Here is an 11,053-nt window from a genome sequence, read left to right as displayed (position 1 = left end):
GTGTGTGCTGCAAACACGCACTCACACAGGCTTCATATTTAGCTTCTTTTGGATTTAACCATCAGTCACTAAAACGCTGATCTGCCTCTTGAATGGTTCAACATTACATGATGACACTGTGTTGATAGATTCTATAGTTAGGCTTTAATGACACACAGTATGTGCAAACACATGTCCTTATGTGTGTAGAGATTAAATGTGGAAATGACTATTATATAGTCTCCATGTTTCAAAATAAAATAACCACTACATGAGTTCCTGTTGCTGGATTAAAATTATTTGTAGCTTCATCAATTTTAATGGTGAGTTCAGGGACATCATGTTTAATAGTACATTTGCTTTAATCAGTTAGTTTCACTCTTGATACATTCATACAAATGCATAAACACCCCCCCCCCCCCCCCCCCCCCACACACACACCTTACCTCTTGTTACCTGCTCTTTTGTTAATGTTAACATACAAACAGGAAGGTCCTTTACCTGCTTTTTGTCAAGTGTCTCCAGATAACACCTGTTATGAATTGACGCTATACACAAATAAAGATTGATTGATAAATGACATCTTTCTATGTTCTTATCTTTCCTTACTTTAACACAATAAACCCTGTGATGAGGTAACTTGGTGTTCATCTGGTATTCATAGAGGTCACTGCATTGAATCCCCATGATAAATGGATTGTGCACTGCATTGCTGATATAAAATGATTCTTTTTAAAAAGTACACCTCGGCTTCAGTAAATGAGAAATGTGCCTTCTTTCACGTGCATGGGTCCAACTGTGGTGGCCGTCAGGGGGCAGACATCAGTTGGTGAGCTCGAAACATGGCTGCATGGTTCACTCCACAGCGGCTGCAATCACACGCGCGCGCAAATGGTCGTGCACGCCAAACAATTGAAATATGTTGGATTTGAGAAATAATGCAAAATGCTACACTACACAAAAGCCATTTACAACCATGAACAAGTTATGAATGCAAAATACGGTATAAAAAAAGTAGAAATAAAAAAACAATTTCCGTGGGACTCTTAAAGTCTCCTGTGAGGTTATTTAATGCAAACACGTTGCGCAGGGAGTGGGAGATGCACATATCACACTACGTTAATGACAGTTTTAAAGCGTCATGTGTTTTTGGGTGAGGTTTCACATTTACTTAGTTTAAACAGAGGAAGAGGGAAGAACGAGAGAGTGAGAGTGTAGCATGGTAGCCAGAGGGCGGTGGCATTTCTCTCTCTCTGCGTAAACGGAGCGAGTGGAGCAGGAGACGGAGAGAGCGCACGGAGAGAGAAACAGAGCTTAGTGGGAAGGCAGCAGTGCCGCTGACACGAGTGAAGAGACGCCGCGTGGTTATTTCCACAGACCTTTCTCTATCTCTCTCTCTCTTCTTAGAGCTTAACCTGCGCCTTCTGAGACGGACTCAGACACCGGGACTAGAGGCTTTACAACCTTACCTTCGCTTTTTGAACTCGTTTGATAAACCAGCAGACCCTGAGGTGGAAGCGGGGAGGGGGGTTCTCGTTTCTCCCCCGCTTTGGAGCAAGGAGTTTTGTGTGTTTATGTGTTTTACGCGTTGCTTGTCATGGGAAAAAGTGGACAGAGAAGTGGAATAGGACGCGGGAGTTGCTGCAGCTTGGTGAGGATGTGCGCCACCACGCAAGGTATCCTTCTTCTCCTGGTGCTCGTACACAGAGGAGTCGCCCAAGGTAAGACTGGATGGAGAGCGCGTCTTCTTTCAGCTCTTGTTAACGCACCTGAATTGTTTCAAAGCATCTTTCTTCCTTTGCGGTGACATGTCTGTGTGGCGCTGACCTGCCAGTAAGGAAGAAGTACGCTACCTCCTCTCGCGGAGGTTTACCTACTTTTTTATGTCACATTTCCATATAAATTGAGCTGATGCTGATGAGAAGGAGGTTTACGGTTAGGGGTTTTTAATGTGGAATCTATCTGAGCATTTCCATGCCTGTGCAAAATGGAAGACTGAACTCGCAGCTCACGTTTACACACGGCTATTACATATGCGTAGTTCTCTAGGAAGACTGAAACAGAAGGGTTGATAAATAAAAAGCGGACTTGTTTGTAGTCTCTGTTCGCTATTGAGACACAGATAAGGTGGCTGCACAAACTCCAGAGGCGCAGAGTGGCGCTCATGGTCCCTGTCGGAGGGGAGTACAGTGCGTCAGGACCTGTTCCAGTTGTAAAGGGGGTAAATAAAGTGTGAGGTTGCGAATTAAATGAGGTGAAGGCTGTGAAGGGCAGGACTTGGACTCCACAATAAGGCGACTAATGTCTCACTGCAGAGCACGCTTCACTGCTTATATTGGAAAATTGATCACAAGTCACAAACACTCCCAGCAGCTCGGAGCTTAAAGGCAATTATACAAATCTGCCCCCCCCCCCAAAAAAAAATAAAAAAAAATAAAAATAAAATAAAAAAATAGTGCGGCAGAAATATACTGCAGATTGTCCCCATGATCGAGTCTAATGGGAGCTCAGCGTGTATACGTTTCTTCAATGTAAGGCAGTAAAGATGAGAAGCAGTTCTGTTTTAGAGGCACATAAAGCCTCCAGTGAAGCAGAACAGGAATATTAAAGTGATATTTCTGAGGAGTGACACAGCTGCTGCTGCTGCTGTTTGTGGAGGATTATATCACAGGTCACAGCCTGAATGAAGCTCTCTTAAGGAGCCTAACTTGAAGACATTTAATTTGAATTTAAGTGCTCTCCACCAGTAACAGTGTAATCGGCTGCTCTTCAGATATGCAGGAAGGGAAAGGACTTGGAAACAGCTTTCTCGGTCGCACTCCTCCTGACCTCCCTAATGTTCATGCCAGAGAATTAATTCCCAACCTTTGTGTTGTCATACTGAGCGGCCTGATTCAACACACTTTTTCTCGTGTAGCTTTGGTAACCTAAAGTCTGACTTTATGGTCGGCACTTAAAAGTAGAATTGACCCTCTTTAAAGGAAATATTCCTCAAGCAGTATTCAGTGTTTCCATACGCGTGTCATTATTCAACTTGATTCCCACTTGAAAGCTCCTGAAAGGATCACCCTCCACGTCCACAGCCGAGTGCAGTTGGTATATTGCCATTGACATGACTGATTGGGCTCTATGGTTCGTGAGCTGGATTTGGGCAGTAATTGGACATGATGTTGCTGCCACCTTTTTCTCCGCTTGCCTCGAGGAACAACATTTCAGCAACACCCACCCATATTCACGATGACCGTTCTCTATTCGTTTTACTGTTAAATCAATACGTTGCAATTTAGGGACACGGTTTGAGTAGGCTTTTCGCCCACGTCTGATGAATTGCAACCTCGGCACCGACACGTGACTTAATCTGAATCTGCAGCGTGCAAGGGTTCAATGTTTGAGCAGTTTTCTTTTGTTCTGCTCTCCTTTTTTAAGCTTTCCTTTCATGCATCCTGATTCTCTTGTCTGTTGTTTTTCTGTTCCAAACATCGTCACTCGTGTCCATGCAACTTACGTCTTTGTGTGTGAGGAGTCTCTCTCGATGAGCTGCTGTATTGAATGGAGGGGGCAGAGCACACAAACACATTGACCTGACTGTGGGGGAGTGGGCTGCATTGTGTACACAACTGATCCTCTCGGTGCATCAGTGCTGCATTCACTGCCCTGTCCGTTCAGTAAGAGCAATCCTCCTGCAAAGTCTGTGTTTTATTTTTTTACGACTGCTATGAGAAACACAAACAGTTGTTTAAACCAGCTCATGCATCATTAAGGGTCTTATGGCCAGTTGTTGCCTCCAGTTTTACTCCACTGTGGAATATGTGGTTTGGTTAGTTTAATAGCTTGTTTGTTTGGGTTTTTGTTGTTGTTGTTGAGGTCATTGCTAATGACGTTCAGGATGATGATGTGTATGAGTGAGAATGATGCTCCAGACACATTAGTTCAGGTACAAGGATTCACAAATGTTCATAGGGATAGGGACGCGAGCTCGGGGAGAGGAAGAGGAGGGTGTGTGTTTATCAGCGACTCTGTAATGACTTTAAAAGCCACAGTGTGTGTACACCGGATGTTGAACTTCTGGGTATGTGTGCGATTGAGGGAGCGTGTGTGTGCGTGGAGCGATGTGCGTGTTCTGTGCTGTTGGAGGATTTGTGTTGAGCTTATGTGACTTTCTCTTGTGTCCACAGGGAGACAATAAAGGCAACTAACTAGCTAACTAACTACCTCAAATCTAATGATGTTGAATGTAGAGAACCTTCTCTCCACTCCTACATGCGTTCAGATATGAACATTTCTTCATCACTTTGTTTTTTAATCGGGCGCTGAGGTTGTCAGAAGTTTAAATACTTTAGTGATTGTGGGTGAGGATCAGTTGTATCTGCACTGTCGTGGTTAGTGCATGTGTGGTTTGTCTCCGGGTGCTCCGGCTTCCTCCCACAGTCCAAAGACTCGTTAGGTTAATAGTTGTCTGTAGGTGTGAATGTGAGTGTGGCTGGTTGTCTCTCTCTGTACGTCAGCCCTGTGATTGATTGGGCGAACAGTCCAGGATGTACCCCGCCTCTCGCCCAATGACAGCTGGGGTCGGCTTCATGCAGCCCCTTGTGACCTTAAACAAGAAAAAAAGTGCTATAGATAAGCAACGGAATGATGTATGGAGAAGTACCTGAGCTTTTAAAAACGACGCACATCAAGTCATATTTGTAACCTGAAGCTGCTGAGAGAGAGAGAGAGAGAGAGAGAGAGAGAGAGAGAGAGAGAGAGCAGCTGTAGTAATTTCACAGGCTTGTAAATACTGACAAGTTATTTAAGTTTCTCATAAAGATGACAAAGTTATGTTTGTGTCTCTTTCGAGACGGAGAGCAAAATGGTGGTGACACTGTCTTGATTACACAAACACATTGGCAGCAGATTGGTACCGAAGAGTTGCCAATGCATTTGTGCAATCTGTGGACGGCGAGCAGACGACTGCTTGCAACTTTTGGTCACCAAAAACAATCCATGTATTCATTTTGGTTGCCTATACGTGCCTTTTATTTGTGTTGTTTTGGTACCAAAACATATATTGACATCATTTGAATATTATAGTTTTGTACTGAAGTTTAAATTCAGGTGTTGTGAAAAACCCTTCGAGACACATAGACATTGTTTTAGTCTTTCGACAGCTCTATGGAAACCGTTCTCACACACAGACGTGATCAGACTGAATGAGAGCCGAGTGTCAGTCGAGATCCTCTAATGCCTGTTCAAGTGCTCGTGTCAAACTTCAAACTATAAGCCCCGCCCTCTGGTCTCCCATCCTGTCATAAAAAGCCATTAGCTAAGCCCCCTCACATTTGATCTGGTATGAATGGGTGTCAAGATCACTTTACGAAACGTCAGAAATCCCCTTGTTGATTATACCGACAAGGCTGCAGCTTGGCCAATGTTAACAATTCAGCCTCTCTATGCTCTTATAGTTTGAATCATGTTTGGTTTAGTTTCTGTTTAATTCAGCCCCTGCAGGTCTAAAGCATTTTCTTTTGCTCAGTTTAGCTTCCGCTTGCAGACTTTAATTTTCCTGTGGTGTGTTGGATTTCAGCTCATAAGCACTTTATATAAAACCTAGCACACATTTATCCTGGGATGTGTGCTCACTTTGTTTATATATATATAATCTGGAGAAAGTTTCTTGAAAACAAGCCGGTTTGAGATGAAGATGTGGGCGTGTTTGTGTTGGAGCCTGTGCGTCTGTGCAGGTCGGCGGTGGTGTGGAGGTGTATATGTGTGAACCCCGGTGACACGGAGGTGTAAAGATGTACTGAAAGTGCTCTCAAGATGTGTGTGTTATTTCTGTGTTCATAAACTAAGTTGGCAGCTTAGTGGTGTTCTCAGAGGTGTCCTGTGGTGTGTGTGTGTGTGTGTGTTTGCGGGTGTGTGTGTGTGTGTTTTTCTTTGCACGTACATGTGTCTGTGTGCCAGGAATGTCAGAGTGGGGGACTGTGTGATTTTGTTCATATGTGTGTCAGTTTGGCATCATAGTGTTGCTCCAGCAGAGCTCTCATGTTGTTTTGTTACGTGTGTGTGTGTGTGTGTGTGTGTGTGTGTGTGTGTGTGTGTGTGTGTGTGCTCGCTTGGCATTGTGATACTGCCAGAGCTCCCATGCTGTCTCCTATTATGCCCTGATCCTGTCCCATGGTGCCTTGCAGCCATCCAGGCTTCAGTGCTAGGAGGGAGACGAGTTCAGGAGTATTGGAACTAAGTAGGTTCGATTTGATTGGCTGCGCCACTCCCGTCACTTGATTTTGATTGGCTGAGCAGGTTTTCACGTCGTAAATCTGAGGCTTTTTCTATATCATGGTGCAGAAGGATGAATGGACGAGGAAGGGAGAGATCTCTCTGGGTGGTTTGTACCAGCTTTGATCACTCCACTAGGACTTGACAGGCTGAGTGACTGCCACACACACACACACACACACACACACACACACACACACACATACACACAGCACGATATCTCTGTGGTCCAACAATGCAGCATTCTGTGTGCATGCAGTGCGTGTGTGTGTGTGTGTGTGTGTGTGTGCGTGCTGGACGGCCTTCATGCGAGTGTGTGAAAGGAAGTCTTTGAGTGTATCTGGGGCTGTTTTGTATAGAAGACCCTCCTGCTCCTCCTCGATGGCAGATCTCCCTCATTTCATCTTTTTTTTAAATTCATTATTTAAGTCTTGCTTACTCATCTGTACTTTTTCATCGACTAAAGTGATGAGACATTTTCCCACCCACCTCTTTTTTGTATCCCTATCCTTTGAATCTGCGTTCTCTGCTACAGCCACTGAATGGATGTTTCTGACCTTTCTTTCTTCTCCCCTTGCCTGTGGCCTTGTCCCTCCATTCACTCACTGTAGCTTTAATGTTAGACTGTGGAATAGCCGGACCTTGACTGTCTGTACATTTTGTGAAAGGTTTACACGGATCGCACGGCAATTACAGCCCGGCCTATTTGTAGAATCAAGAAGCTTGTATCGCTGGCGGCAGAAAAAAAAAAATTTGCACGTTCCTCGAAGAAGGCAGAGGTGGAATCCGGATTTGGAGGCGCAAGTGTGGTTTTCAAAGAGCTGTGTCGACAAACTGCGTCACACTGCTTGCACCATTTACTGTCTCTCGCTGTCCGCAGGGGAAAAACCCAGGGTGGAACATAAGAATGCGTCCCTCTGTGTGTTTTGTGTGCGTTCGGTGTGAGCATGCATGAGACACAGGCTGAGCTGCAGAAAGAGATAGGAGAAGCCAAATGTTCTGAAACTGATTCCCAGCGTCTCCTGCTGTTAGGCTTAATTCCCTCTCGAGTTTCATGTAAAGATCTGGAATTATGAATTTTTCATGGCCTGAGAAACCTAAAGCCTCATTTGGGTCTCTCATTTCCAGGGTTTCTTTTTCACTAAGTTGTGTTTATGTGAGTGTGTGTGTGTGTGTGTGTGTGTGTGTGTGTTTCTGTGAAGGGAGGGTATTCTGAGATTACAACATTCGTTCTCAATCAATGGCCTTCTATTTTATTCCCACTGCTACCAAGCAGTGCTGCATTACAAAAAATGAAAAGCCTATTTTCGTGTTTTCAGATGTTTCAATCTACACATTTTGCAAATGTTTTTTGTGCAATTTAGACATTGTGCAAGAGTTGGCCATTAGATACAAGAAATGAGACAATACTGGGTGCCTAATTCTATTTTTGTTGCTGTGGTTTCTGAACAGGTATCAGTGTCCATGTTGGCCACGACACTTAGCGTGTCACTTAAAAACACAATTTAAATATTTTGGTACATCTGAAAAGATATGTTTTCCTCTTATTTGTGCAGCTTGTTGCAAGCGGAAACTGGGCGTCTTTGATTTGTCACAATACACAGTTGGGGCTCAGTGAGTTGATGCCATCGTGTGCCAGGCCGCAGATTTCTGCTATGCTGTCCATCGTCTCAATTCCTCTCCTGTCCTTTTGTCCCCATTTCTCCCTCTGACTCCATCTCTCATTCTCTGTGTTCTGCTTTCTCTCCTTCCCATCTGCTACCTCTGACGTCGTGTTTTGCGCTCTCTCACTTTCAGCTCCCTTTTATCCGTCTCTTCCCCTGCTACTGTCTCTCACCACTCTGTGCCTTTCTCTAGTTAGATTTACACTGTTTAATTAGAGTGTGGCCCAAACAGTGGACATATTGTTGTGCTTCTGGACGGGGCCCACAAACAGCGGGACATAATGTGTGTGTGTGTGTGTGTGTGTGTGTGTGTGTCAGTGTTTGTGGAAAATCATCAGCCAGAGGGAGGGACAGAGTTTGCGTACACATTGCCACACACACACACACACACGCGCACACACACACACACATAGAAGAGGCCAGAGCAGATAGATGGAAGGAGGAAAGGGAAGGAAAGGAGGCAGCAGACAGGTAGTGAAATGGAGCCAGCTGCTCTCCATTGAAATCTCTCCCTGTATCTCTTTGTTTTAAGGCTTTGCCTCCACAGCCGGCAGCTTAGCCTTTTCATGGTCTATATATTCTTTTTATTTGCTCCCGTAAAACCTCCAGTAAATAGCCTGGGCCGGTTTACTTGCACCATGAACAAGGTGCAGCACACAGCGCTTATTGGAGACAACCGATTACTAAAGACTCTCTTTTCTTCTTTTTTTTCTGTGCACGTGTGTGCGTGCGTGTGTGTGTGTGTGAATAAGCAACCAACTTCTACTCCTTCAGCTTAATCCCCCCACGTCTCTTCCTGTGTCTGTCTCTGACACTTTGTTTGGATTCAAGCCAAAGCAGCAATCTGCTGTCGCTCCAGATTTTGTTTTACTCACGACGCCTCTAGTAAAGGCAGGCTGCAGATTTAAGCATGCATGTATAGTTTTTCAAGATCACAGAGAAATGATCCGTAACATCTCAGGAATTATACAGGTGGTGCTCCGAACACAAACGTAAAAAAAAAAAAAGGCAACACATTTGTCACTTACGTGTGCCCTGTTTGATGGAATATTTCCTCAAGTGCAGACACACGACCAGCAGATGGATGCTGGGTATTTTGGCTGAGAGCTGTGTTTGTGTGTTGGTGCAAGAGAGCCTTATTTGTGTCACCATGAATATGTAATTAAGCCGGCTTTGAGAAAGACGACGTGCCGCAACAGGGGGTCCACAGGCCTGGGACCCGGGTCCCTTTTTGTTTCCCTTTTAAGGGTGTCACGAGCATTGTGCTGTCGTGAGAGCTGAAGAAAAGAAGGAGGGAAAGAAAAGAAAGGAGCGACAAGGTCAAGAGCAGCAATGTAAGAGGAACATAGAAATGGAGAGAGTGAAAGAGAAGAAGAAAAATGAACGAAAGGGAGAGGTATTTTTTTGTGTGGACATTTTGACATTCAGACTCTTTTTTTTTTTTTTAATAGGAAACAAAGCTGCACTGTAAAAGCCTATTCAGCTCCTGGTTGAGTGTGGAGAGGATTGAGGAGGGAGCAGAAGACAAGCACATTGAACAGCATTTGGAAGAAGGATTAGTCTTTGTGTCTTTTGCCTCTACGTTCTCTCTGTGTTCATAACTTTCCTCCTTTTTCTTCCATTCTTCTTTCTTGGTGCTTTCACACTAGTGAAAAAGAAAAAAAGAAAACTCCCAAAAACTTGAAAAGAGCAGCATGAGTGAACGAAAACGGCCACATTTTTCACCTGGAATTTTTCCTGCCAGCCCCCTAGTAAATTTTCTGCGTGACGTCAATGTGAGCTGATCAGAATTTGTTACCTAAAATTCAGGAAAGCAAACGAGCAGGAGGCGGTGATGACTTTTAAATCCTTTGGTTGGCACACGGCCATAGACTGTGTGAAAACTGCTGCCGTGATCTCCACACATGTAATGAAACTACCCCATCATGTTTTTGGTTTGCCAGAATGCTCTACTACTGCTTTTATATTGTTCATATGTGAATGATTTAAAGTACAGGAAGCATGATTATAAAAGCAAAAAAACTTAATAAAAGCATCATTTAAACTCCCCTCACCTCCCATCTGACAGGGATCATCTCCTGCTATGAGGTGCATGTGTGAACAACCAACTCGGGAAGATTTCAGGTTCTGTGTGCCTAAAACTTTGTGCACACAACTTTCTCCTTGTTCCCTCACTCTAACCCCTCTGTTCCTTCCTCACCCCCAAACAATAACTCTTTTCTCCTGCCTCGCTCTTACACTGCCAAAACTGTCCGCTAATCTATCGCTCCATCTAAAGGAATACCCCAAAAACCTGAAACCATAATTACTATAATCACCGCCTTTTGCCTCCTAGGCATGTGTCTGCACTTTGCACACGTTCACCAGCACACAGACTCACAGGAGTAAGGCCTGTGTTGAGAAAGGGGACAATGTAATTCTGTAGGATGCCGTGAAAAAGGGGATTTAGCCAGGCTGTAGTGTGTTGTAAAAAGGTTTCTGGTTGCCTGTTCTCCTGCTGCAGACATGATGTAATTTACTGTACTGGACCCCATGTAGGCTTAAGAAAAACAAGGGAGCGTCTCACACACACACACACACACACACACACACACACACACAGGTGCAAACAGGCAGGAAAAAAAATAGACTGACACAAATCCTGCACAACGTGGTTTGATTTTTTTTTTTTTTTTGCATGATTGTTACAAAAGTGCAAACACACTTACTGTATGTGCACTCCTTACGGCAAACACAAAGGGAACAAAAAGTCCATTTGCTACTTTTGGCTTCAAACAGGCTGGAATAAGGAACGCAATACATTTTACTCCACAGGGGACAAGATTACGTGTAAGCAGTTTGCTTTGATTCATTTGAACACGGCGCTCTAAGTGGCTAATGAATATGAGCTGTAGTTTGCTGAGAAAGCGCGTTTGTGTGTCCATTGTGTATGTGCAAGTGGATGAAATATCACATTGTTATTTCCCAGAATTATCCATGCACACCAATTTATTTTTTTTCCTCCCCCCCCCCCCCCCCCCCCCCCCCCCCCCCCCCCCAGAGGAGCACAGGTAGGAAGAAGATACTGTACATGAAGCGGGAACAATGACTCTCCACTGTATCAAGTCTTGCCTTCTGAAAGCTTTTGTTCTCAGGGGGAAAAAAAAACG

The 11,053-nt window shown here is 44.3% G+C and overlaps 1 protein-coding gene and 1 long non-coding RNA gene across 3 annotated transcripts in view; one reads left to right on the top strand and one right to left on the bottom strand.

The window, feature by feature from the left end:
- Positions 1–941: 941 nt before the first annotated feature.
- The window catches only part of LOC306828405 (netrin receptor UNC5C-like), a 209,507-nt gene continuing 199,395 nt past the window's right edge, over positions 942–11,053 (top strand). For both annotated transcript variants that reach the window (XM_079350869.1, XM_079350868.1), the window contains exon 1: positions 942–1,700. In XM_079350869.1, the coding sequence (XP_079206995.1) occupies positions 1,577–1,700 (124 nt within the window). In that variant the 5' untranslated portion in view covers positions 942–1,576. The remainder of the gene's footprint in view (positions 1,701–11,053) is intronic.
- On the bottom strand, positions 1,923–7,417 carry LOC306828503. Its single transcript, XR_013779755.1, has 2 exons — positions 4,137–7,417; positions 1,923–4,099 (listed from the first exon to the last, which is right to left on the bottom strand). It is a non-coding gene; the product is annotated as an uncharacterized lncRNA (long non-coding RNA).

Source organism: Symphodus melops (genome assembly GCF_947650265.1).
Source record: "Symphodus melops genome assembly, chromosome: 1".
Lineage (NCBI taxonomy): Eukaryota > Metazoa > Chordata > Actinopteri > Labriformes > Labridae > Symphodus > Symphodus melops.
This window is presented reverse-complemented; position numbering and strand designations above follow the sequence as displayed.